Below are 27,317 nucleotides of genomic sequence, written 5' to 3' on the forward strand. Positions count from 1 at the left end.
GCGTGAATGGACCCTGTGTGGGGCCTCATCCAGCCCTAGGAAGGGGAGGAGAGAGGCAGGGGATGGGCTGAGCTGAGCCAAGCAGCAGACCCACCACCTGGCTCAGCTCAGCCCATCCCCTGCCTCCTTCTTCCCCGGGGCAGCTCCTGCATCAATGCGCATCCAAGAGTGCAAGTGTGGGATACGGGATACTACCCCATACCTATTTTCCAGCCCCACTCGTGGCTCCAGCCATGCCCGAGTGGGGGTCCAGAGGGTGCTATGTATGGGCTGTGTTATTCCACTGATTTTTTTCAGGTCTGAGCACAGCTGCAGCAGGGAGGAAGGGAGGAAAGAAAAGACCTTTTGCAATGGAGCAAAGCAAGGGAGTGCCCTAGAGCGGGGGGGACAGAAGCTCCCTGCTTGCATGCAGCGCTATTCCCAGGAGGTGACTGGAATCCCAACAATTAAATCAACAAGGATGTGTTGGGGAAAACCCCTGTGATGGCGTCTGAGGATGGTTTATTAAATAACATGCAGTGTGGCAAGCCCACGTGGAACAAAAGGCTGTGTGGCTGAGCCTGACGACTTGCTGTGTCCTGGGGAAAAAGAGCTCAGTGGTTTTATTAAACACATGTAAGTAAATACCTGAGGAAGGAAAAGCTTTCTGCAGACGCAGACTCGGCTGCACGGCCCATACAGCTCCCAGCTTTTGCACTTGGAGCGTGCAGCATCCTCGGATCCCATCCCAACCTCTGGTGCTGGCGTGGCAGGAGAGGTAGTAGCTTCCCTATAAGCAAAACCCTGCTCCGACAGCGGCGGCGACAGCAAATATCGCCCAGGGAATGATCATTTCCATGGCAGCGTGTTGCAACATGGCGAACAGACGGTGGATACGCGGCGAGCAGCACACGCAGTTGCTTAATAAAAAAAAAGCCAGCCCGGGCCAGGGCTGGGCAGGCTGCAAGCTCCGGCTGCAGTCGCTAGCGGTGGGGAGATGTGAGCACTGCTCAGGCTGCTGAAGGTCTGCCTTGGAAGAGAGACGCAGGGGGATTTGCAAAGCAAAACTGCTCTCAAGGGCTGGCCTTGCATTAGATTTTCCTCTCTGAGCAAACAACCCTGCTCCTTCCCTGGCGCACTGACCACGTTCAGCTGGACGGGATTTGTTTTGTGCCCCAGTCGCTGTTCAGATTTCAATCCCGCCAGCCCCAGGAGTCTTTCTGGGGTGGGGCTGTGTTTCTCTGGCTGTAGAAATGACACTGCATCCCAGAAAAGTGCCACTAGTGGTGTTGTTTAAGCAATAATAGGGTTACAGCTAATAATTAGGAAGAGAAAGTGACTGGCTTGCACAGTTTCCGATTACTTTTCTCCTCTCGCTTGTGTGATCTGAGCTCTCCCTTCAGCATTCCCCATTGTGGAGGCAGGGTAGAGTTTTAAATAGAATTAAATCCCTTCAACATCAGTTTTGCATCAGCAGAGCTTGTGCTAAAATGCCTGTGCTGCATGGGGAAGGTTTGGGATGTTAGTCTTGCTGATCACCCCAGCTGGGCGTGGGACAGGTCGTGCTCTGCACACAGCAGGACACCCCTGCTGCAACGCGCTTGCAGCCCTGCGACCGCAGACGAAGAGAAATACTTGCAAAAAATTGCTATTTTGTTGATGGGCAGCAAAGGAACGGGCTGCGCAGGCCATTTTGCAGCAGGTTTGGGGACCGAACTGAAATGCAGCAGGCCTGTGCCTGAGTCTCGGGTGGGCCTTTCTCCCTAAAAGCTGTGCAAAATATTAGTAGTGGCTGCGAGGGATGCTGGAGGGAAGACACGAGCCTTGCTGAGTTCTTGCAGCTATGTGCTGCAAATCCCCCGCTGCTCAGTGCCGATCCTCCTGTTCGTCCCCTGGGTGTGCCGCTGCTGGGTGCCTGAGTTGGGATGTGGTGATGGTGTTTTTATACTCTTCTGCCTTAATGAGCTCGTTTGTGGAAGGCTGGGAAATAGAGGACTGTGCATTTTAGAAACATCGACCTGGGGAATATATCCCTGGAGAAGTGAGTGTCAGGCAACCCTTTGCTGGTAAAAAAAAAAAAAAGGGTGCAAAGACCAGCATTGTATCAGCTGTGCTCCTTTGTCCCCTTTGCAAATACCCCGTGTGTTTTCTGTTGGGCTCTCTGCAGCCTTGCGGACAGGTTTTACTGTATCCAAGTGTGGTTTTTTCCCCTGCTTGGCTGCTACCACAGAAGTCCAGGCATGCCTGGGCAGCTCCAGCGGGGCCTATGTTGCACCATAGGCGGGAAGAAAACTGTATTTATCGTGTGCATCGGTACAGCTAATGAACGTGTGCACGCATACACAGAGAGCTTTTGTAGAAGCATAAAGTCCTGCATGGTTTTGAGGTGGAAAAGAGCTGAGTGCCGCTGCTTTTAGCGCTTGTATGGTTTCCTGGCTGTGCCGCAAACCCGCCGTAGGTTGAGCCTGTGGGGTTTTTGAAGGGATTGAACCTGGTCTCTACAGGCGTGTTGCAGAGAGTGAATGAAGCCTCAGCACAGCCTTGAGGATCCTGGGGTGAGAGGCAGAGACCTGCCTTCACCTGGGAGCAGCCAGGAGCTGGAAGATGCTTCAACAACGGAGGGTGCTGGTGTCCCACCAAGGTCACCCCCCCTCGTCCCCCAGGCCCTGAGCTCAGCCTTGCTCCCGCCCTCGTGTTCCCACCCTGAGCTCCCCTCTCCCCTCATCCTCCTGCCCTCCACGCAGGACCGCGACCTCCAGCGCCAGAACCGCTTGGCACGACCCCAGCCGAGCACCCCCCACCCCCCCGACATTTTCCTCCGGCTTTTCCCCGCTAATCCTTACCGAACGGCTCCGGGAAGGCAGGAAGGGGCAATCCCCATGGCAAGAGGCCTGTCTGGGATCCCCACACACACAATTTGGGGCGGCGGGGGCCATGCCGGAGCCCCCCCCCCCCCCCCCCCCCCTTCCGCCGCCGCCATCCCGCGGGGCGGGGCGCGCCGCCCCTCACGCGCCCCCTCAGCGCTCCGCGGCCGTTCCGCGCTGGGCGGGGAGGGTGCGTGTAACCAGGGACACGCACACACACACGCACAAAACACGCACGCACACACACACACACACACACGCAGGGCGGCCCTGCAGCGCCGCTCGCCTTTGCGGCCAAGCCCCGGCAACAAAGAACCCCCCCCCCCCCCCCCTCCCCGCCACCCTCCGCCGCTCCCGGCTTTGCTGCCCGTTCCCCTCCGCGGGATGTAGCCCGGCCGGGAGCTGCCACCGAGGCACCCTCGGCCCCGTCCCGTGTGTGCGTGGGTCCCGTCCCCGGGTCCCTCCATGCCCCCGCAGTGAGGCCGGGGAGGCGGCGGGCGAAGCCGGCGCTGAGCGCTTTTGGCCGGGGCTGACGGCTCTGCCGGCGGCCACCATGGGGAAATCCAACAGCAAGTTGAAGCCTGAAGTTGTGGAGGAGCTGACCAGGAAAACGTACTGTGAGTAAAGCGGGCCTCGCTCCGCCGAGGGGGAACGGGGAAGGGGGGTGCTGAGCGCCGGGGATGCTGCCCCCGGGGAGGCGCCGGGGGGGGAGCCGATGGGGTCGGTGGGGTCCGCGGCCCGGCCCCGGGGCCGGCCCCGGCCTCTTCCCCCGGCTCGTCGCTGGGTTTGCAGCGGGGAGCCGGGATTCCTGCGGGCATCGGCGCTGCCGGGGCCGTTCCCCGGGGGAGGGCGCAGGCTCCGCCGGGCTTTGTTGCAAGAATTCGGAGATTAGCCTGGGAGGATAGAAAAAACCAACCCAAACCCACAAGGCAGCAGAGACAAGGAAGGCGGGTAGGGAGCCGGAGAAACACTCTGTTTTCTTATAAAAGCAATTTCTCCGTGGCCTATTTCTAAGTCTCCAGTAAGCGTGGGACAAGGGCCGCATCCTGCCCGCCTGCTGTGCCCACCTGGAGCCATGCGCCTTCCTTTTCCTGAGCCCCCTCCTCCTGCCCCTGCTCCGAGCATCCTTTCCTTCGGGGCTGCCTGGCCCTGGGCCTTTGCTGCCAGGCGGGTACCCGGGGGACCGGCCGCGATGGTTGTCCTCCCCTTGCTGCCTCCCCGGAGCCAGGCAGCTTCTCCCTAAACCGGGAGCCAAACCGACTGGGTGGCTTTTCAAAGTTCGGGTGCGTTAGTCGGAGGGGTCTCCTTTGTTATTATGCTCTGAAGTGGAGAAGAGAGCCCGATGCCAGAGAGTTCGGTATTTTTCTACGAGTATCTCAGTATCAGTTTAATAACCTGATTTTCGAAGTGAGTGGCTTTCCTGTCTGAACCTCCGCTGTAATCTTATTAACGTGGCTAGTGCCTGAGCCATCCAGTTTTAGCAAAATGAGGGTTTTTTTCCCTGAAGGATGCACAAAGGAAACAAAGGCTTTGGTGGTTCAAGTTAGCCTCTCTGCTTGCAGGTCGGAGATATTCCCCTAACGTGTAGCCGACCTGCGAGCTCTCCCCGCTGTCATTGCTGCAGTCCCACGGCAGCGCTTACCCAAAAAGGCAATAGATTAGGATGCAGCAAGTTCTCCCATACAGAGAAGAGGCAATACTGGTGCATTGCACAACCCTACACGCGGGGTTGCTCTCTCATCGTGGCACAGCCGGGAGCAGGCAGGAGGAGGGCAGGTTGCGGGGGGGCATGTCCGCATAGCCAGACTGCGAGCGATGGTAGAAGACGTTGGGGTACCCCGGCTGGGCTTCCTTGAAGTGGCTTCGGGAGAAGAAATAGCGAGAACGTGGCAGTGCCAGCTGGGCACAGACCCTAGCTGGAGCTGAGCCCTGGATTTTGGTGTCCTCACTGCAGCTGCGACCCACGGCGGGTGCAGCCGTGCTGAGCCCAGTACGGTTATTGCCGTGCTGCAATCGCCCTCTTGGTTTGCAGCCGCCGTGACGATCCAGTCTCCAATGGAGAGGGATCTGGGAAGAGCCAGCCCCGGCGCAGCCTCGTCTGCTGGTGATCTCTTGCATGCCGAGCTTTCTGCACCCCTGGGGTGGCTCCTCTCTTTGCGGGGAAGGTGCCGACCCCAGCGGGGCCGATGGCAGGGCACACGGGCAGCGATGCTCCATGTCTTACCGGCAGCGGATGCCAAACAAACACAGCGCTGGTGAAACCGTCGTCTGCAGGCACGGGGATGTCTCTTTTGCTGGATGAGGCTGGCAGAGGGTCGTTGCCTTCTGAATCACTTTATTCCTAACTTTCTGCTCCCCTCTCTTGGGTACCCTCCCCTTTCCACCGCACCCCCTCCAAAAAAGACTCTGGTCCTCTGATCGCTCCCTCGATGAGTTCCTGGCCTGCCTGGGGCTTTGCCTGCCCGCTCTGGGCCTCTCGCTGCCTCTTTTTCAAGGTCCACCAGCCCCACGTACCTGTGCAGGTGAGGCAGCAGCGCCTGGGCAGCCGTGCCGTGGGGCAGCACGTGGCCCTTCGCGTGGCCGGAGCCTGGTGCAGCATCCCAACGTGCCCTGGCAGCATGTGGCTGGCGGTGCGATGCCTGTCAGGGAGCGCCGTCGCTAATACCAGGCTCTGTTTCTTGAGCTATGCTTGTTCCACCTCTTGTCGCTGGGATTAATTACTTTTGCTGAGTGTTTCTGCCCCTTTTCTGCAGCTGTCAAGGCGAGCGCGCGTTCCCTTGTCTGGTGAAGCACTTCACAGGGCCCTCCCAGGCACGTCTGAGAGCCTCTGATTTATCTTCAGACCCTGAGCGATTGGAAAGATATTAATTTCCTTCTGCGTTTCAGGGAATCGGGGCAGAGGAGATGCAGGTAGGAGCGCAGGGTTGCACTGAGTACAGTGGGAGGGACTGATGCAGACCCCTGTGCCACGGCTAGTGGACCAGCTCGAGCAGGGGATGGCCGTACTCACAAATCCGTGGCATACCCGAGAATTTCTGGGGGTCTGCTTTGGAAAGGTTTTACTCCATAGCACCGTGGTATTTTGGTACCTTTCTGGCAGACCGGCGATGACCATCCTTCTAAGAGCATCCCTGGCACATGGTGCCCTTCCCGTATGCTGGCTGCCACGTTACCAAGCGGGTGCTGGCCCTGCCTCGTGTGTGGTGCTGGTTCTGCTGCTGTTACAGCACATCTGGGCAGATGGCTCTGGGAGCCCGTAACTGGCAGCTAATGACGGGAACCCGGTTTTGTCCCAGGGAAGTTCCTGTGGCAGCAGTACGTGAAGGGTTTCTCCCACAATGGGATTGCCTTCCATTGCATCATTTTCTGTTTGTGCAATTTCCAAACAAAACGAAGCGAGTAACAAAAAGCCCCTTCTCTGTTCTGCAGGATCAGAGGGATGGGGAGACGTTACCCTCTCTCCCTGCCCCACGTGGTTTTTCTGCAGATTTACCTCACCCGTGGGACACAGAGGACCTGCAGCCTGTGCCGTGACCCCTTGGTGCTCTTCCAATGTCTGGTGGCTTCTTGCGTCCCCCAGCCACTGTCCCCAGTCCCCTCTGGTCTCTCCATTTCCTATTTGTGGTGCTTCTCTGGCCGTGCCTTGGTTGCAGCAATCTTGGGGCAAGAAGGCGGTGGGAGCAGCCGGGAGAGGAGTGTGGGACTGCTCACGTGCCAGGGCAGTCGCAAGCACGGTGGTCGTGCCGAGGATGCTGCAGGGTTGCCGTCAGCAGCCTCCATGAGATGCAAGAATTATTTTACTGCAGGTATTCAGAGCAGGTTGTCCGGGGCCCTGCTGGGAACCGGACACGGAAGGGCAGGAAACCTTGTCTCTTGGCTCCCCTCCCCACTCCGCTCCTGACTTACGGTGTTGGGGGCCAGATTTTAATGGCACTTGGACACGTAAAGGCGCAGAAGGACATCCGACGACTTCTTCGAAGTGCCGGCTGCCCAAGTCCTGTTGATTTGGACCCATCGCCGTGTGCCTTTCAGCATCTCTGGGCACCTGAGTGCCCAGGAATATCTGGCAGCGCCAAGCTCACCCGTCTGCCAGGTGCTGGAGCGGCGCTGGCGGGGAGAGCCCGGCTGCGGGGCGAGGATTTAACCTTCCTCAGAGGCCAGACTGGTGTCATATAGGAGCGTGCGGGAGAAGCCAACGCTGAGTGATAATAATAATGAATAATAAATTATGTAATTCTTTGTACTTCCATAGAGCCTTTCATCCAAAAGCTCTTAAAGTGCTTTATAATCATTAATTTATTAATCTTCCTGATGCCTTGTTGAGGTAGCTTGGAGACGCAGTTTTGGCCGCTGTGTGTTTTGTCCCAGGAGGTGATAACGCCCAAGATTCAAAGGAACTGCCGTCCTCCCTGGATCGCATCTGCTGGCCCCTCTTCGGTGGGGATTTAAGCCTGGGCTTAACTTGAGCCAGGTGCTTGTGGCTCAGAGCCGCGGTGGGATTTGGGATTGTGCTTAAGAGCCTTGCGGGGCCGCGGTCAGAGTTCTGTTAAGCTGGAGATTCATGAAGGTCCTACGGTATTGCTGCTTCTTGCAGTCTGCATAAAGTTGTGTAAAGCGCACGTGTGCAGTTGTGGGTGCAGAGCATGTGTCATGGGTGGCAATGGTTTGATGTGGACTCCTGGTAGAGAAATTGGGAAAGAAATGCAGTGCTGAGTATCCCTACTTGCAGCAGTGCTCCCAGGCCAGCCCAGCCACAGCATTGGCAACCCGTAAAATCTTGAAACAGGCTTAAAAATATGAGGCTGTTTCAGAAGAGCACATTTTAGCTCTTTGTTTTTAGTCATTTGGAGGGGGGGATTGGATTTCAGGGTTCACTTCTCATAGCTATTGCTCGTGTCCAGAACTACTAACACTGTATTTTTTTTAACGCCAGCTGCAATAGCCATGCAATCCGGCGTGCTCGGAGCCATGTCGGTGCAGCAGCATCACTGCTGGGACGGGGCAGGGGGTCAGGACAACAGTCCCGGGGCTCCGGAGGCCGCAGCGAGGCTCCAGTGAAAGCGTGGGAGCCGTGGCAAGGGTGCCAAAACAACGCCCGCGGCACTGGGAGGCCTGGGCTGCAGAGTGGGCGCGGGGAGAGGAAGATGCTCTTTTCCCAAGAACTGCATCCCACCCACTGTGATCTATTTTGTGGATTTTAAACTCACTCTGGCATCATCGTTTTCTGCTCTTTTACAATAAGCCACAAAATTGGCTCTGTTGCTCGACGGTAATGCATTGAATTAATGGGCATTAGTTTAAGAGCAAACTACAAACATATTGATTTGTAGTTACGGAGGTACGTAGTGGTGGGTTGAATTCTATGGGAAAGGAAAGAAAATTCTGCAATTGCAGCAATTTTCAGCCAGGAAAACGGGTCGGTTCCTCGCTGGAGGCACTGGGCTGGGGCTTTGCTCCGTTGTGCCACCCTGGTGCCGGGGAAATGTGCCAGCCGGGACGGTGGGCAGGAGCAGAGGGGCAGGCAGAGCAAAGGAGGGACCTCAGCGGCTCCCCACTGCCGGTTTATTTTTAGCCTTGGAAGTGTTTGGCCCCAGGCACTGGGTTTCTCTGCCAGGTTGGTTTGTGTTGAAATCCCTCCTGTTGCTCATCCGGCAGAAAGCGGGGCAAGCTGGCCAGGTGGTTACGCACCCATTATCCCTCGGTGACAAATGCTGGGTGAAATACCTAAAGCGTGGAGGCTTCAGGGCTCAGGATCCCACTCTGGGGTGGGAGCCCCATGGGACCTGCTCCTGGGCGAGGGGCACCGGGATGCCGAGGCGTACGCCCACCCGATATGTAGAGCTGAGGCTGAGCTGCTGCTGGCTGGTTGACCCGTCGAGTGTGCCTGCCTGCTCCGAGCACTCTTGGTGTGTAATAGGATTTGCAAGAGCCCAGAAGGAAGGTTTTTGGGGGGAGGAGGAGAGCACTGGCCCAAGCACCCTGGAGATGCGCTGGGGAGAGGGGAGCAGAGAGGGTCAGCTGTCCCGAGCCAGCCAGGGAGCCCCGAAGGAGGGTGATGGGCAGGATACGCTGGAGGGATGCCCAGCGGCTGGCTTTTGTTTGGAGCCTGTTTTTACTGCAGCCACATGTCACCCGGAGCTGCGAAGGTGGCAGCTGCGATGCAGGTTCCCTGCGAGCTCGATGGGGACCTGATGTGCTGCCTTCGGAGGGCTGTGGCGGTCTGGAGGCATCTCCAGCCCCTTCCCCAAGGAGACCCCAACCTGCTCCGAGCGAATCTCATGACTGGGTATCCCATGTGCCTGTGGACCTGGGGCTCTGTGGGTGGATGCAAGCGGAGCAAGTTTTGGAGTGTCAGAAGCAAGTTTTGAGGTGTCCCTGCAGTCCCTGGGAGGTGATTTTAGTGCCGGGGTGGGAAAGGGAAGACGTGACCGAGGGCCCTGAGGGCTCCCTCTGCGGCAGAGCGGAGCAGCCGTCCCTGCCGGCCACGCTCGTGCCACTGCCTGCTGCTGCTCAGGCATCAGAAGAATCACATTTCATTTATTCCCTGACATGTTAATGGATCTGCTTAACCACTCTCCTGACCTTTGCTGCTGCCGCTATAATTAAGGTTGTGAAACAAGAAGCTCTGAAGGCATCAAAGGAAGCGGCTGCTTCAGGGAGGAGCCCGCAGACGCTCTCGCTCCGTTATCGGGGTGACATTTCTGGGGTTGCTTTGTTCCTCCCTCCCCTCTTCATCCTCCCAGGTCTTCTAGGGAGCTGGATGGGAAAGGGAGCCACAGTCTGTGCCTTGCACCCCTGCCTGCCCTCCCTGCCCAAGGGCAGGGGTGGCCGGGGGGATGCTCAGCCCTGGGGCATGGTGTGCGTCACTCCCATCACCGCCGCTGCCGCAGCTTCCCAAGCCCGGCAGTGCTGGCACGGGGCTCGCTCCCCACACCTCCTGCACGGTGTTCTCCCATCAAGGCACGTTTTTGGTTTCTACGTGGAAAGAGGGCTGCCCGTGCTTCATCCACCCGTGTTTCTCCAGCATCTCCTGATCGATGGCTGGACCCCGTGGAGATGCCCTGGGTGTCTGTGCCACTTCCCGTGGAGGAGTGGGCGTTCGGTGCCTCCAGCACCCTCTGCTTTGGCAACCCTTGGCACGGCCCCATCCCTGTGGGTGAGACGGGGAGGGAGGGGGCAGAGGCAGCCCTGCTACCAGCAAGGCTTTACCCTGCAGCATCCTCCTCACCTTCCCTTGGCTCCAGGATCCGATGGCTGAATTGGAGGGATTTCCCTTCCCCTGCCCGCGCCGGGTCCGGAGGGGAGTTTTCTCCTCTGCCAGGGGCAGGAATCACTCTGTGGGTTGGGGACAGCACCTCGGAGTGTCGTGCCATGCCGAAATCCCTGTAGCCAAGGAGGGGATTGAGCAGGGGGCAGGACACAGCTGCCCCCCGTACGGCCAGGGCAGGGGGGCTGCTCCATCCCTGCTCCCGGCAGCACTGGGGATGCTCTGCCCTGCCGTGGGGCATCGCTGCGTCAGCTCGTGGGGAAGCCAGGATTAAATCCAGCCCAGGATAGACCTGCCACAGCCACCGACTCCTGCTGTGGGTGTGTTTCAGTCTGATTCATTAATTTCCAAATGAAGGCACTGTCCTTTGCCCTTCCTCTGCTGCCTTTGCTGCAAAGAGCGACTGCTGCTTTTTCCCCGAACCCAGTTTCCAAAGCCTAATGTCGGGCCCTTAAATATTTAATAAAGTCTAAAAAGGATTTTAACTGCATATTGGCTTTCCTGTTGGTACCAGCCCCGGGGGAGATGAGAACAGAGCTGCTCATGGACCTGTTTATCCAGTCTGGGAGCAAGACAGACCACTAATGGCAACTGCCGGCGAGAAGAGTGCCAAACGCACATGCAGTTCTCTCCGCATATTGCTTTGTATCTCAGCAGTAACAAATGACACCAATAACACTGTCGGGCTTGTGCTCCGAACGTCTTGGAGGCTCCTGGACTCGTCGTGATGCTGGCGACGTCTGTGTCTGATGGGGAGAGAAGCCAAACTGGGCAAGCGCACAGGGAGATGGGTGAGCTGGGATGGGGGTGTCCTGCTCCGACAGGTCAGCTCCGGCTGCATGGGTGCCCACGCGGTGAGGCTGCTCCGACATCCCTTTGTGATGGGATATTGCAGGGATGGGTACGAACACGGGGATGACCCCGGCATGGGGACACCCCCGGCCTGGGGACACCCCCGGCGCGTGAGCGATGCAGCCGGGAGCGGGGACTGGGCACCGCCGGGATGTGCTGGGCTGAGACGGAGGCACGGTGGTTTGGACAAGTCGCTGCTGGTCATCTCTGGGAGCAAAAGAAAATGTCACTGGGCAGGCTCTGGCTGTGGTTGTTTCCACGGGGGCTGACGCCGGTGCTGCAGCCAGGTTTTGCCAGGGCCATGTTTTAACGCCGCTTCCCCAAAGCTAGCCCTGCGTTGGCCTGGGAGCAGGAGCAAACCGTAGCCCCGGAGCTGGGGCTGAGCCCTGACGGAAGGCAGGAGGACGGTTAAACCTGAATTTTAATGAGACCGAGTTGTCAGGGCCAAACAACCCAAATTGCCAAAGTGCTGACGTGCAGTGTATCTTAAAAGTTACCCTCATTGAATGGGGACCTGGGTGAGCTCTGAGGTGCCCCAAGGCAGGGTGACGGACGGTCCCGGGGGAGGACTGAGCCTGCGGCAGCCTGGGGGGTGTTTTCACCCCTTCCACCCCGGCACCGTGCAGCTCCCGCAGGCGCTGGGCTCCGTGCCGGGGCTTTGGTGCCGGAGCCAGGGGAGTGCGTTGCTGCGGGAGTCTCATGCCCACGCTCCAGCTGTCCCCGGGGGCGGTGGGTACTTCCCCCCACCCTGGCATGCACAAAGCCACCCAGAAGCCCAGGCTGATCGTTCTGGACAGCCCAGCACACAGCAGGTCCCGTCTGCGGGGCACCCTTCCTCTCCCTGCAGGGAGATGCCCACGCTGCACCAAGCGGATGCTGCCCAGCGCCCGTTTTGGGGCTGGATGAAGTCCCACAGCTACTGCACACGTTGGTACCTCCAACAGCTTGAGCTGCTGCCGTGCTCTTGGCTACGTGTTTCGGAGGGACGAGGCCTGAAATTGGTAATGACCGGTCAGGTTACGATGCGGTTACCCCACGTAACCTGCTCTGCAGGGCCAGGGGCTGGTGCTGGGTCCATCTGTGCCGACTGGTGGGACCTTCTTGGGTCCATGTTTGCAGGAGCAGGGCGTGAAATCTGCACCGAGCATCCGTTCAGGCTGCTGTACTGAGCCCTGTGGTCGCTCTGAGGGGGCCGAGGGCTAATTTTGCGGTGGGTGTTTGTTCGGGCTCTGATGTTAACCCCCAATTCTGGGTCCCAGGGGAAAGGAGCAAAATCCAAACAAGCGCGTGCACACACTGCTGAGCCCCATTGCCCGCTCAGCGGGGAGGGACGGGGGACCTTGTAATTGGTGAATATTAACTTTGTGATGATGTTGAAAGTGGAGTTTGTAACGGATTTATGTTCAGGCAATTCTTAAATATGTGTTTTGCAGAGGCGAGGGGTGGAGTGTGTTGGGCATAAATTGCAGGGTGTGCGGGGTTCACCCCGGAGCACCGTGGTATTTTACGCATGAGTGACCGATTAGCTCATGCATCAGCACCCCAGTCATTTCTGCATCAGCACCCAATAAGTTCATGCATGAGCACCCAATTAATACACACACACGAGCGCGCAATTAATTTACATATGAGCACCCGGCTGATTTATGCATGGGTGCCCCGTGGATTTGTGCTGGATCGCACACTGGTCTGTGCATGAGCACCCTGGTAGTTGATGCATGGATGCCCAATTAATTGGTGCATGTGCCCCCAATCAGTTCATGCCTGAGTGTCCAATTAATTTATGCATGAGCACCTGATCCATTCACACCTGAGTGCCCAATTAGTACATGTACAAGTGTGTTATCTACTAATTACACTAATTTACACGAGTGCCCAATTAGTTTACGCAGCAGTGCCCAGTGAATTTATGCATGAGTGCTCAATTAGTCCATGCATGAGCGCCTGATAAATTCATGAGTGCCCAAAAAATTTATGCATGAGCACCCCACTGGTTCATGCATGAGCGCCCCATTCATTCACGCCTGAGCACCCAGCTAGTTCATGCATGAACACCCAATTAGTTCACCTAGAAGCACCCAAATAATTTATGCACGAGTGCCCAATTAGTCCATGTATCATCACCCGATTTATTTTTGCATGAGTGCCCATGTAGCTCAGGCATGGGTGCCCAGTTAGTGCATGCATGAGTGCCCCATTAATTCACACCTGAGCACCCACTTTGCTCACGCAGGAGCACCCACTCTGCGCATGCGTGGGTGCCCAGTTTGCCCTCCTCCGGGCGCAGCGCTGATCACCCGCAGCAGGTTTAGGCAGGGATGGGAGCCCCAGCATGGGGTGATGTGCCGGCTCCCCTGGACTGGGATGCGGGGGGACCTGCGGGGACCCCGGGAAGGAGCCACAGCAAGTCCCTGGGGGAAATATATGCCGCAGAACCGACGCTGCCCCACCTGGGTGGGTGATGCCGGACCAGTCACCCGTGGGTTGGCGGCGCAGCCCACGACGTGGCAGAGCTGCAGCGGGGACGGGGAGGGGGGAGCTGCTTTGTGCCTGGAAATAATTAACCCTGGTTTCCCTGATGAGGCAGGCGGTGGTGCCTGCGGCCCCACGGGATCAAGGTGCTGTTGTAGCAACTAGAGCGAGGGGTGACATGCGGGGGCTCGATGGAGACCCCACTGGCTGCTGCGCGGGGACGGTGCTTGCTGAGCCGTTGGGAGCCCGAGCCCGCAAGACAGACATGTGCCGTGGCCGTGGCCCACGGGGGCCGGGCTGAGTGTGCGTGTTCCCGCTCAGGATCCGGCCCTGCGGCTGTGGCTAAACCCCTGCCCTTGTGCAGACAGGGAAGGGGACGGCTGCGGGATGGGACGGCAGCACAAAAAAAGCCCTGCGGGGCTGGAGCGTCACGTCGCCTCGTGCATCCCACTGTGGCCAAGGGTCCCCGAACCGTTCCGAATCCGGCCACCTCTCCCGCGCTCCTTACTGCCGCCCTGTCCCCGCTGTGGTCCAGCGAGCAACGAGCTCCCCCGCGGGCAGGACGACGGATGGGGATTTGCAGTCCCGGGTCCCTCCTCTTCTCTCTGCCTGGCAAACACAAATTAACGGGCTTGAGCACTGATTAACCAGAGCTGTTTCTTGCTGCAGCGGCAGCTGGGTGGTGGGAAGAGAGGGGGCACGCGAAGGGCGGGTGGTGATGGAGCTGTCAGTCCTCGCCTGTGCCGTTGGGGATTGATGGAAAGGTTGGGGGTAGAGGGTTGGGGATTTTTGGGTACCGGTAGCTGGGAGGAGGGGGCTGGGGGCTGCTTGCAGTGCAGCCCCATGGGGCAGTCTCTGCCCCTCTGTGCTGCATGACATGTGTGGCTGAAACCTTCCTCCCAGCTGAGACGGGAGCGGGGATGGACCGACCAGCGCTGCGAAGGGGCAGCGAGGACCCGTGGCCGTGGCTTGGCTGTGCGGGGCAGCTCCTGTGCTGCCCTGGGGTGGCTGCCCCTCCTGCCTGCCGCGCTTGCCCTGTGCTTGGCGTTTCCCCACGCTTTGCTAAAAGCAGCAGAAACAAAGCTGCTGCCGGCATGAGCGTTGTACGTACGGGAGGGTGTCTGCGGGGTGTAGCTGGGGCTCCCAGCTCGGCGATGCCTCTTACAGCGTTGCGGTTCATAACGAATGCTAATACCCTGCCTTTATTTAGCGCCTTTCATCCCTAAGGATCCCAGGGCACGCTGCATCCGCTAACGAGCTGCTACGGGTGCTATTTATAGCCATCCCCATAGTGGCTGCGGGAATGGCAATCCCTGGGGAGCGTGGCACGGTAGCTGAGCCCAGCCGCAGCCCCAGCTCAGCAGGGGCAGGGAGAGGGAGCCAGCCCTTGCTCCGGTGGGATGCTGCAGTGGGGCTGTTGTGGGTTATCCCCTTGTCCTTGAATGCTCGGGGTCAAACCTGGCTGAGGTTTATATCGCTGTAAATTGATTTGCATCGGCTCAGTGTCGCGCCGTAATCGATGCCAGGGGAGGGAAATGCAGCAGCCGCTGCCGCGCAGGTACTTTCTGTGAGCTCGGCTGGGCTCTGCACGCCGGGGAGCTGCAGAGGATGGATCAGGGAGAGCGGAGGGACAGCCCTGCCCCTGCGTGTGTCTCCTGTCCCCAGCCCCAGGCTGGGTGGTTCAGCCTGGCCAGGAGAGTAGCGTGTCCCCAAGGCTTCCATGGCCAGGGGTCCCTGCTGCGGGGACAGGCATTAGCATCCCTAATCTGTGCCACTCAGAGTGTCAACAGCCAGTGAGGTCGGAGTGGCTGGGAAGTGGCAGCCGCGAAGTCGTCATCTGTCTCGGATCCATAACTGCAGATACGGGGAGGCAGGTACCCGCTCAGCCCCAGCTTGCCCAGCCGCAGCGATGCTGGGCTCGGGGCCATGGTGTTTCCCTGCACTGGGAATGCTCTGCGCTGGGGAGAGAGGAGATTTGGTGGCAGCGGAGGGATGCACCCAGAGGTGGGTGGTTTTCCAAGGGCTGGGAGATGGGGCCACGTTCCTACCCCAGGGCAAACCCCGCAGCTTCCCCTCGGGGCAGGAGGAAGGGCATCGGTGCCAGTGTGTTGGAGGAGGGATGGGGCTTTGCATGGCCCTGTTCCAGGGATGCACATTAACAAATCCCACCTCCGGGGCCTCGTGCTGGTTTTCAGGCTGGCACCTGAACGGTCCCCTCCATTGGAAGACCCTCTCCCGGGAGCATCACGCATCCCTCCTGTGGCTCCATCCCTCTCCTCCCGCCCCAGCCTGAGCGTGTCGTTACCAGCATTTCTCTTGTACTAAAAAAAGCACAAATTTCTTAATTGTTTCCTGCTGGAGTTGAAAGGCAGCTCCCGGGCCTGAAATAGCACACTGGGGGAAACACAGCCAAACGAGAGCGAGCAGAAGACGATTTGCCTGGAGGGGCTGAGCCGAGCCCCGGGCTGCTGCCGTTGCCCCTTTCGCCTGCCCCGAGGGTTGCACAAAGTCCTGCTGCCCACCCTCCTCCTCCTCCCACCTGCCTTCATCTGTGCCTGTGGGTGATCAAGGCTGCAGAGCTGGTGCCTGGGGCATCCCTCAGGCATCCTCAGCGTGGGGGTCGTGGCTGGTGTCTCGATGCTTGGGAGAACACGTGCAGGGAAGCCTGTTTCTGTTAGAGACGTCACTCAGCATCTCTCTTTTGGAAGGATGCTGCCATGCAGCCCTTTGTTTTTTGGGATGGGGAATCCTTAGGGACCAGCATGACTGTTGTTTTTGCCCACCCCAGCTCAGCCGTTGGATGCAGCGTGTCCTTCCCGGCTTCCTCCTGCCAGGAGACCTCTGTCCTTTTCCCTGTCTGCTCTTCTCTTGCCAGATGGCCCTGCCAAAACAGCCCTGCCAAAACAACCTTCCAAATCCCTCCTGCGGTGCGGCCAAAGCCCTCCGTGTCCTTCAGCCCAGGTGCCGAGCATCCTCGCGCCTACCTCCCCTTTCCTGGGGTGCTGCCATCCAGGCACCCCACATTGGGTGCTGCTGCCCTCCTGGTGCGACTGGTCCCTTTGCCGGCTCCCCGGGGAGGCAGGGAGAGAGGCTGCCCTGTCCCGAGCCCTTTCTGGGGGGTCTTGCAGGCTTTGTCCCTCCAGTGGTCCCGGAGCTGGGATGGAGGGACTGGACCCCCGCCGTATGCGCAGGGACAGCCTTGGGCGCAGCGATTCCTGCCCACGGGGATGCAGGAGCTGCGGGGTGGGGGCTGGCGTGTGCCCTCCTGGCTGCCCCACTGCTGCCGCCTGCCAGCCCTCGTCTTCTGCGGTCTGTGCCTTCTGCCAGGCATGTTATAAATCTTTCTGCTGGAAAATTGCTTTCTTTCTTTTTTGCCATCCAAGGTAATTGGCATCTGTTGATGTGTCTTGGGTCTCTATTTTTATCAACCTTTTGCACATTGACACATCTCCACTCTGCCTCATTATCCCAGCGCCTTTCAGACCTATTGCTTTTTTATTATTATTTAGATGCACGATGCAAAGGAAATGACTAATGAGGCTGTTCCCCCTCCCTGTGCCCGCCTGCTGGCACCAGGCTCCCCACTGGTATGCCATCCAGGCATGGGGACAGGCACCAGCCCTCCACCCCGTCGGGCTCCCCGGCATCCCGCATCCCATCGGAGTCTCCTCTCCTGAGGACATTTGCGATCTCAGCAGCTATCCCCGGGCTGGGGACACTCAGGGTTGCCAACGCTCACCATTTTCTAGCTTGTCATGTTTTTGGGGTTTCTCCAGAGCCTGGTAAAGCTTCCCAGGGCCCTGGGATGGGTTTGATGATGTTTCTCTGTGTGGTTCGGAGGCAGCTGGTACCTGGCAGGATGCTGGCCCCGAGGCTGTGTGCGTTCAGTGCATTGATGTCGGGGCTGGGCAGGTGCCTTCCCCGAGCCACCTCTGGGCAGATGTTTTGGCAGATGTTTCCAGAGATGTTTTGCCTCTGGGGAGGTGAGAGGGCAGGGCCGGATCCTCCCCAGGCATGAACCAGCCTGGCCCCTGAGTGGTCCAAAGCATCTTGCAGCAACAGTGCTGCGCTCCCCTGGCAAAACGTCTTGGTGGGCTCCCCAGTTTTGGAGCCGGACGGACACCAGTCCCTGCAGCCCCAGTCCCATCGACCTCCCGGGCTGGCGGAGGAGTCCCAGGCTGTGCCTCGATGGCAGCTGCTTGCATTTGGATAACACACGGCAGCGCGTGGAGCGAGCGAGCCCTGCGGCATCCCCGGCAGGGAAGTCTCTTGTGTGAAGTGCAAAACACCAGCCGTCACTGGGAAAGCGCTAAATTCCTTTTTCTCTTCTTTTTCTCTTTTCTCCTGTTTTCTCTTGCAGTTACGGAGAAGGAGGTGCAGCAGTGGTGAGTGTTTCTGGCACGGCGGCGTGGCGGTGAGCTGCCGGGGCGCAGGGCTGGCGGGCGAGGGGGTGGGAGCCCGTGATGCTCAGCAACCCCACCAGCTGTGCAGAGCATGGGGGTGCAGGAGAGTTTTGGGGTGCAGGAGAGTTTTGGGGTGCAGGTGTTAGCTCATAGACGGGAGACCAGAAAATAGAGGGTTTTTTTCTTGCACACCTTGTGCACGGTGCATGGTGGGGCATGGCTCCGGCTGCTCTCGGCCACCCGTGTAGGACGGTGCATGCTCCCTCTTGCTTCTTCCCTCCCCACATGGGCGGCCGAGGGGAGCGGGGACATGGGGACTGTCCAGCTGGTGGCCGTGGCCCCGGCTGCAGGAGGCCGGTGCTGTCCCAGCGTGTCCCCATTTGCAGCGGGGCCTGCAGAGGCTGGCAGGTGCCGGGACAGTGGTGCACGCTCTCGTCCCATCCCCTCCGCCCCACGGAACGCGACGCCCTAGAAAAGCCACCGCTTCCCTTTCATCTTCCCATCCCACCAGTCAAGGTTTGCTTTCTTTATCTCTTTCTGTCATCCTTTCCCGCACACCCCCCCCCCCTCCAATGAGTCATAGCTGCAGCAGCGTGAAAACGATGTCACCATCACTTCGGTTTCCCACCTCGCCACCCCCTTCCCCTCCTCCTCCAGCCCTCGGCCCGCTGTAGCGGGCGCCTGACAGATTTGGGTGATGTGTTGCATAATGCTCACGCACCCCGCGTGGTCCCTGCGTGGTCCCCGCACCCGCGGAGCCGGCGAGCACCTTCCCCTGCGCCCTCCGGGGTGGCACTTTGCAGCATCCAGGTCCAGCCCAGAGCTGGGACCAAGGGTTTTTGGGGGTGTTTAAGCACTGATGCGTTTTGGGAGATGCCCTGGCCGTGCCACCCCAAGGATGCAGTAACCCTGCCATGCCCCCCAGCTCCCCTGAGCAACTTTTTCACTTGGGGTGGTGCAAAAAATGCCGTCACGGAGCCTTGGCTGCGCCGGGTGCTTAAGGATGCCGTGCTGTTGGTTTTTACCAGGGCATAGCTGCAGCATGTGGGTGCCGAGCAGTGGGCTGCAAATTGCCCGTGGGGTTGCTGCGGATCGTGAGTCCCTTCCCCGTGGTGGTGCAGCAGCTTGGGGGGAGCTTTCCTGGCCCGGTCAGATGCACCTGACATAACGGGGCCATGCTGGAGCAGTGGAGGGGAAGGGGAGCTCTGGCCCTTGGGTGAAGCTTTCCGTTTGCAGCTTCTTGCTCGGGAGTCATGTGCATCCGAAGATCCGAGCAAGGGATATAAACACTCTCCTGCGTGCCCTGTGATGGCTTCGGGGTCGAGCCAGGCATCGCCTGCCCCGGCACCTCCACCTGCAGCGTGGCTGGTGGGATGTGACTCTATGCAGAGGGCTTTTTATTTTGAAGGAGATTTAAAGGACTATTCTGGGTGCTCCTGGCCAGGTGGTGGGTCCCTGTCCCCTCCCAGGTCCTGGACAGTATTCAGCAGGAGCCTGGTTGTGGCTTGGTTGCCACTTCTGAGCTCATGGCAGGTTTGCAGCGGTGCGGTGGGCACCACTCGGTGTCACTGGTGCCGCTCACCGCTTCTCCAAGGCTTTCCCTGCTGCCGCCCTCGCTGCGGTGCCTGCAGGGACCTCGTCCCACGGGGCTGGGAGGTTGCGGGTGGGCGATGGGAGCGACACAGGGAGCACCCGGGGACCTTCCCGGCTCCAGCCCACCGCAGGAGAGCCCCATCCCGGCTCCCCAGGGCTTGGGGGACAGCGTTCAGCGGGGAGACCTGCCTGGTGCCCAACCTCTCCCCTTCCTTCGCAGGTACAAGGGCTTTATCAAGGACTGCCCCAGCGGGCAGCTCGATGCCGCCGGCTTTCAGAAGATCTATAAGCAGTTCTTCCCCTTTGGCGACCCAACCAAATTCGCCACCTTTGTTTTCAATGTCTTCGACGAGAACAAAGTAAGTCTGCAAGCCGGGGGCACGGTCCGGGGGGGAAGGTCGGGACTGAGCCCGTGGCGATGGTACGATGGGTTTGGTACGTGGCTGCGCAGCACCGGAGGAGCGAAATATTCCAGTGCTTCCTGGGGCGTGAAATTAAAACGGCGCAGCTGTAGCGAGCGAGCCCCCGTGCTTATTTTAGTCGATGAGAGTCACGTGGGAAAAGGCGATGAAGTGGCAAGCAAGAGAGGAGAAACGCGATGTTTCGGTGCCGCTGACAAAAGCCCACCCGCGCGGTGCCCTCCGCACTCCGGAGTCGCTCCTGCCGGGATGCTCGCTGCCGGATCACGCTCCTGGAGATAAATGTGCATCACTCCTCCCTCCCCGTTGCCGTTTCGGATGCGTCCCCTAAGAGGGCATGCATGGGCAGGGAGGAGTTTGCGGGGTGGGGGGTAGCAGCGGCACCCTCACCCCCTCCTTCCCTCCCCCAGGATGGGAGGATCGAGTTTTCGGAGTTCATCCAGGCGCTGTCGGTCACCTCCCGGGGGACGCTGGACGAGAAGCTGAGGTGTAAGTGTTCCCCGGGAAGGGGCCGGGGGGGTGGCACGGGGACGGCGATGGGGTGCGTGTCTGGCGGTGGGAGGCGGGGGGGGCCACAGTCGCCAGCACCTCGGCATTGCTTTGGCTTGCAGGGGCGTTTAAGCTGTACGACTTGGACAACGACGGGTACATCACGAGGAACGAGATGCTGGACATTGTGGATGCGATATATCAGATGGTGGTAAGCGGTCGGGGGGGGACATGGGGCGAGCAGCCCCTGGGGGTCCCCGCTGGGCTGGAGCCTGGCTCTGTGGGCAGGGGGGCTGCAGGGAGGATGCTGAAACACCCCCTGATTCCCTCCCTGGGCTTTTTTGGTGGGGTGTTGTGGCCATCATGACCGGGGCAGGGTCTGGATCTGGCCGCTGAGGACGGCTCTGGTGCCAACGTGCCCTGTTCTGATGTGGGGGGTGTTGGGGGGCAAAACGGGTGTCCTTGCCCGGGGACACCGTCCAGGCAGGGCACAAATGGGTGTGTGACCGCGTCCTGTCCTGCTGCCGCAGGGAAACACAGTGGAGCTTCCTGAAGAGGAGAATACACCGGAGAAGAGGGTGGATCGGATTTTTGCCATGATGGACAAGGTGAGGATTCTCGAGTGGGTTTTTTTTTTCCCTGGGGCCAAGGGATTTAGGAGGCAGTTGTGGGCCCCCTTGCCGTGTCTCGGCTTTTGCAGGTGCCTCCTTCCCTCGCCAATACAAGGTCTCAGCTGCCGCCGGGCTCGCTGCAGAGCCCCGCATCCCTCCAGAATGCCCATATCCATTTCAGGGTCCCTGAGATGTCATTGCACCCTCAATGGCGCCCTTCCCTGGCTGCAGGCATGGGTGGTTTGGTGGGGAAACTGAGGCTGCGGCGGTGGGGGGGACCCGGGCGGCTGTGCGGGATGGCGTGGGTGCTACCGGGACCCCGGGGTGCTCGGTCCCGGGGTGCTCGGTCCGTCTCCCTCGCCGGGGCGAAGCGGCGCTGCAACCGGAGTGTTTTGCAGAATGCGGACGGGAAGCTGACGCTGCAGGAGTTTCAGGAGGGCTCCAAGGCCGACCCCTCCATCGTGCAGGCGCTCTCCCTCTACGATGGGCTCGTATAGTCCCGGGGCCGAGCGGCGGTGAGTGTGGCGTGGGGGGGTCCGGGGGGGGCCCATTTCCCACCCGCCTGATGCCATTCCTACCTTCCCCTGGGGTGGGCGGCTGGTTCTCCTCTGCTTGAAGCATCAAAGCACGGGCATCCCCCCTATATCCAGCTGGGGGGGGATGTTGCCCCCATACTGTTGGGTTTCTCCCAGTATCCCCCAGTCCCACAGAGCACCCCAGGACCGCGGCCCATGAGGATGCAGTACAAGCCGCCCAGCTGGCAGGCGTTTGACTGCAGCACAAGTCCTGCTCTCGCCTGCAGATGCGGCTGCAGAGGAGGCAGGGAGGCAGCTGGTGTGCTGGGGGTATGGGGATGCTCCAGAGAGATATTATATTAAATGTTTTATTTATATTATGTCTCATTATGTTCTGCCCTGGAGCTGGCAGGGTTTGGCATGGTGGTGTCAGGGACGCTGTGGTTCGCAGCATCCCAGGGGTGCTGGGCTGAGCACCCCGTGGTCCTCGCCATGTCCTGTGGGGCCATGCGAAGGTGTCTCCTGGGATGATTTTGGTCATCGCAGCCCAGGCAGTGTCCAACCATGGGTGGTGGGGGTTTTTTTAACCCCGCTGGAGTTTTGAGCTTTTCAAAATCTTTATCGTGTTTCCAGCTTTGCGCTTCCAGCTGTGCTGGTGTCACAGGGCTTTCTGCCCATCCTTCTCACCCGGTTTTCCTTCTCCCCCCACCCGCCCTCTCCTGCAGATGCCTGGGGGAAGACGCTCTCCGTGCCATCCGACCACCGCCGCGCGAAGCTTGCCTGTCCCTCTCGGCCTTCCTTTCTGTTCTGCAAGCAAAGGATGCCCTCGAAGCGCGAGCTCACTCCCCCTCTCTGCACTCTGAACCAGCCGCTGCCATTTGCCAACTTCTGCTTTTTCCAAAAAAAGAAAAAAAACCCCGCGACAGACCCCGGTCTGAGCGGCAGCGAACGCCCAAGACTTCAGGGCCGGGGGAACGGGTCGAGCATCGCCGAAGGCAGAACCACCCCCAGCCTCCTCGCTCTCTTTGCTCCCCTTTCCTACATTTTCGGATGGGACTGTGGATGCGCCGGTGCTGGCGTGGTCCTCTCCCAGGAACCGGCCGGCTGGAGATGGAGCCCAAAGGTACCGGGGGGCCGCGCACCCCAGGGTGCTGCCTGCGCGGGGCGGCCGGGGAGCCGAGGCACCAATGGCGATTGGGAACACGGTCCTGGCGTCACCTGCGATGCTGCTGGCAGCCCGGCCCGGCTCACTAGGGATATATATTATTATATTTTTTTTTTTTTTTTTGGTGAGACAGTATTGTGCTTTTTCTTTTGTTTTTTTTTTTCCTTTGGTGGAAAAAAGTGAGGCTTTTTTTTATATGCCTATCTCGACGATCGATATCCTTATTTATTTGTTGTCAATGTTGCTGCTGTGTTTAGTCTCTCGTGTGTGTGTCCGACCACCTAGGTGATGATATGTAAGGTTTACATGCTCGTACACTATTGCGGGGCACCGGGAGCCTGCAATAACAATGAAGCCAAAAATCTGCCTTCCCCTCTCTCCTCCCACCCCCTGTATCCCAAGCTCTGTGGGCTGGCTGCTGTTTTAAGGGGATGCTGTAGCTTCTTTTCCTTTTCCCGTTCCCCTGTTTCCTGCATTTTTCTGTTCACCCTTCCCTTTGCGAGCTCAGCCAAGGCTCGCTTAGCCCAGGCTCTGAGCAAACTGAGCCTGCTCCATCCCTCAGTTGGGCAGGGCGAGGAAACCACCAGGCACCAGAATGTCCTTATTTCCTTTTTTTTTTTTTTTCATTTTCTCACTGCATGAAAAAGTATTAATGGAGCTGAGAGTTGGACTTTGCTTTCAAGCAAATATTCCTTTAATATTTTCTGTTTTGCAAACAGTGGGAAGGTCCGTTTGTACCCCAGGGAGGTGGCTGGGAATTAGCCTGGGTGCCGGCAGGGCTGGGGGAGCAGAGGGGATGCCCGTGGGGACGGTTCGCTCTGTCCCCCCCATCCCAGGCTATGCGGCTTCTCCTGCCTTAGGGGTACCGGGCTGGGAGACGTGCGGCTCGGGGTGTCTCCTTATCCCCTTGCTCCTCGTTTAGGACGTGGGAGGTTTTGCTGTAAACTGAGAGCACGGCCCCAAAGCGGAGCTGCTGGCACCCGCGCTGTCGTGCTCCTCGTGCTCCTGCCTCAGGGGAGGCGGAGGGCTGGGGAAACACACCTGGAAACACCCGAGCGTGGGGCTTGGAAATGGCCCCCCGGCCACGAGCGGTGCCCGCAACGGCCTCTCCATCACTCGCCACCGCACCGGGATGTGCCCGAGCAGGGCTCAGCCCCGCCGGGACACGCGCCGTGGGACACCGTTGGCATCTCTGCTGGAGGACGAGAGTTAGGTGGATGCTGCCGCAGCTCCGTTTCCAGCTGCCTTGGCCCCTGCCCTGGGGAAGGAGAGATTTGCCCCTCCTTGGGAGCAAAATGCAGGATACCCATGGGACCCCTAATGCCAGCCGGGGTGCAAACCCCTCCTGCTCTGGTGTGGTTTGTTCCTGGCCCAGTAACACCGATACTGACATGGCAAAACCTTTCTGCCCCGCTCTCCACCGGGATGCCTGCAGCTCCGGCGGCCGAGCCCAGCCAGTCCCCACAGCCCTCGGCCATGGGGACCATCCTGGTGGCAGCAGGAGGGGATGGCTGGATGTGGAGGACGTTCTCACAGGTGTCCCACGATGCAGGAGAAAAGACGGCGTGCCAGCGGAGTCTGAACCATCCCTGCGTGGCAGGGATGGACTCTCCAGCCAAGCGATGCTGGTCCTTTGCTGTACAGCCCTGCTCCCCAGTTTTGGGGCCGTGTGCTGGTGGCACTTTCCAATACCCATAAAAAAACTCACCCTTCCCCATCCCCAAGGAGACCGGCCTCACATCCACGTGCAATATTTCTGCCTCTTCTGCAGTACCTGCCCCTGAGGGTACCCATGGTTCATCGCTGAGGGCTTCTGGAGGGTGTCACCTCGCTCCCTCCTCTGGAAAATTCTTTTCCTTGATGCTTTGTGGCCAAAATGCAACTCTCTTGGGTAGACCTTTGCAGTGCCTCCAACTTCTCTAGCGCTCGTCTGCCAGACTGGTCTCTTCCCGGTGCCAATTGATGTTCCCGATGAATGTGACACTGCTGTAATCGCCTCCGCTGATAAATGATGGACCCCGCGATGTTTGACATAATTCCCAGGCAAAGGCAAACTTCACTTGCTCTGACACTTTCCCCTGAAAGGCTTTTAATTTTCAGAGGACCTACCATGCTTTGAGCTCCATCAGTGCTTGTCGACATCTCACCAGGGAGGCAGCCCTGCAAGGGCAGCGGGGTGTGCGGCCCCCATCACGGGTGGGGTGAGGGACCAGCATTGGCTTGGGAGAGCTTCAGACCCCAGAAATCCCCAAATTCAGTGTCCGGTGCTGCTGTCATCACCAGCAACCTCCTGCTGCCGCTGATGCTGGTGGGCTCAGGGATGGAGCCCGACGCCTCGTCCTCCCTCACCCCTTATTAAACATTTGCACATTAAAAAAAAGAGAAAGGAGCAAAAAGGAGAAAAGGTTTTAGCCTGTATTCAAAAGCTCTGTGCTGCCTGATGAGGACCCTGTCGGTTTGGTGGTGACGATGGGTTTTCGGGGGCAGAGGCCCCTCCTGCAGGGTCAGGGCTGGCTCTTGTCCTCAGTCCTGGCTCTGGCCACGGAGCGGGTCCCAGCGTGGGGTCTGTCCTGTCCCACTCTTGGCATGCTGAGTGTCCCCGAGCAAATTATTTTGGCCCCAGTATTCCCCCCCACCCCCGACTGCGGATTTGGGACCCTGGCTTGGATGCTTCTAGCCTCCCTTTGGGGACCACCGAGGGCCCCTGACTCCTGAACATCACCAGGGTCTGCAGCTACTTGGTACTGCTGAAAATAAGGCTTGAAGCATCTCGCCCTTGGAAATGTTGGCCTTAACCTCCTCGTGCCTCAGTTTCCCCATCAGTGAAATGGCCTGGTTGAGCCATCCCCTCTCCAGAGAGCGATTCGACGCCTGTGCCCAGGGGAGCACGAGCGCTGGAAACAGCTCACGGCTGCGACCACGAGGGTTTGGCAGGACCCACCGAACATCAGGCACGTGCGGAGCACCGGGAGCAGTGCGTGAACCGCTGGGTCGGAGTTTACATCAGCGAATAATTAATTTCGGTCTTCTTTTTACACCTGCTCATTATTAAAAGCGAACAGCTGACAAGACCTGATTTGTTTCTCTTTATACTCGGGTTCCTGATGCCTGTCTGAAATAAAGCTGGCTGCAGCCCTGGCGATGGGAAGGGGACCCAAAGCGCAGCCAGGCAGAGGCGAGGGTCCGGCCCCGGCGACTGCGGCGTGTTCCCCCCCATCTCTCATTTGTCCCCGTCGGTGTTACCCCATTAAAATGCCGTGTCTGTACTTTCCTTTCTTTTCATTTTTCTGTTTGTGTGCTGACTGTTGCTGCTTTGTAACCGTCTTTCCTTGAGCTCTGGGGCTGGGCTGGGCTGAGCTGTTTCCCCTGGAGAGCAAGGATGTGGGAGAAGGCTCTGGGGGCAGATTCCCCCCCCCATCGTGGCACAAACCAGGACCCAAGAGAGAGAGAGAAGCAAAGTGGATTTTTCCTCCGGAGCAGCCCTTTAATTGCTGCGATTTCTAACGAGACTGGGCAGCCCCCCGGAGCACTCCCCGCCGGCTTCGTGGATGGGGGTGTTTGCTTATGGGGGTCCCCAGACCCCATTTGTGCCGGATACCAGCTGCATCTCACCCCATGGTGCAGAAGCGTGTGCCTGTCGGTGCCTGCATCCCACGCCGTCAGGACACCGCATCCCAGTTGGATGAGGGGGCTGAGGCTGTGGGACCCCCGTCCCAGAGCCACTGCTCCCCCCAAACGGGCAGGGGTGCAAATAAGCGTCTGCCACTGGGCTGCCATGGGGCTGCGCTAACCTGGGGGGGTGGAAGGGTCTTTGGGGTGTGGGGCCAAGCCCCAACTGGCACCGGGCTGGCTTTGAAGTGAGGGGCCAGGCACGGCCTGGGGGCAGCCGAAATCGCTGGCAGAGCTGCTGTCTTCCCATGTATTTAGGGTCAGGGCGGGTTTGAATGGGCTGGGTGGGTGACCTGCAGCCAGCTCGCTGTCCCATCGTCCCCAGTCCCAGGGTAAAGGTGGGGATCTGGGGCATTTTGAGAAGGTATCAGCCACCCCTCCTTCACGGGGATGTTGGAGGGGAGGGCACCGGCTGGGACGGTGGCGGTGGCCGGTGGGACAGGAGGGAGGGCTGGGGGCAAAGGAGGGACCTGACTGATATGGCCCTGGTCTCGGTGCACAGCTTGGGGGTCTCCTTGCAGAGCAGTTTCGAGGTCTCGGTCACACGTGCCAGCCCCGACTATGTTCCAGTGGCACTGTGGGAAAGCCGTCCTTCCTTCCCTTCTCTCTCTCTGCTCCTGCAGCCGCCAGCCCTGGGTTGGGTGCCACGTCCCGCGGGACCCCTGCCCGGGGGCAGCTGAGCCCTGAGCTGAGAAACAGCAGCTCCAGCAAAGAGCCTTGTTTGTAAAGATGAAGCCTGTTTGTGCGTCCGTGCCGGTGTCTCGGCTTGCATGCCCTGCTGCCTTGTCTTGAGATGAATTCAAGAGCAAACCAAGCAAATGAAACGGTTTCAAAACAAAACAAAACCCAGGAACTTTGTGACAGTGGAAATAAAAGCTTAATGACAGTAACGAAGCACCCGTGGTCTGTGATGTGCTGTGGGGTGAGCGGAGGAAAGGCAGACGGGCTCAGGGGTGGACACAGGACGGACTCGCTGCCTCCTGCGGTCCCCAAAGCTGCCCCAGTGCTCAGCGGGGCCG

The 27,317-nt window shown here is 59.2% G+C and overlaps 1 protein-coding gene across 1 annotated transcript; it reads left to right on the forward strand.

Annotated features, from left to right (window-relative positions):
• The first annotated feature begins 3,031 nt into the window (after positions 1 to 3,031).
• On the forward strand, positions 3,032 to 27,192 carry NCS1 (neuronal calcium sensor 1). Its single transcript, XM_069770594.1, has 8 exons — positions 3,032 to 3,460; positions 17,795 to 17,819; positions 19,651 to 19,789; positions 20,260 to 20,338; positions 20,461 to 20,549; positions 20,869 to 20,946; positions 21,348 to 21,464; positions 22,190 to 27,192. Exons 1-7 carry the CDS (start codon positions 3,397 to 3,399, stop codon positions 21,444 to 21,446), a joined length of 573 nt encoding a protein of 190 aa, XP_069626695.1. The 5' UTR covers positions 3,032 to 3,396; the 3' UTR covers positions 21,447 to 21,464; positions 22,190 to 27,192.
• Positions 27,193 to 27,317: the final 125 nt, after the last annotated feature.

This window comes from Haliaeetus albicilla, chromosome 26, assembly GCF_947461875.1.
Source record: "Haliaeetus albicilla chromosome 26, bHalAlb1.1, whole genome shotgun sequence".
Classification (NCBI taxonomy): Eukaryota; Metazoa; Chordata; class Aves; order Accipitriformes; family Accipitridae; genus Haliaeetus; species Haliaeetus albicilla.

Bases quoted from the DNA above. Each gene is read 5' to 3' on its own strand.
- NCS1 (XM_069770594.1), top strand. From the start codon at position 3,397: ATGGGGAAATCCAACAGCAAGTTGAAGCCTGAAGTTGTGGAGGAGCTG. The intron at 19,790-20,259 runs GTAAGTCTGCAA...TCCCTCCCCCAG, and splicing joins ATGTCTTCGACGAGAACAAA to GATGGGAGGATCGAGTTTTC. The intron at 20,339-20,460 runs GTAAGTGTTCCC...TTTGGCTTGCAG, and splicing joins GCTGGACGAGAAGCTGAGGT to GGGCGTTTAAGCTGTACGAC.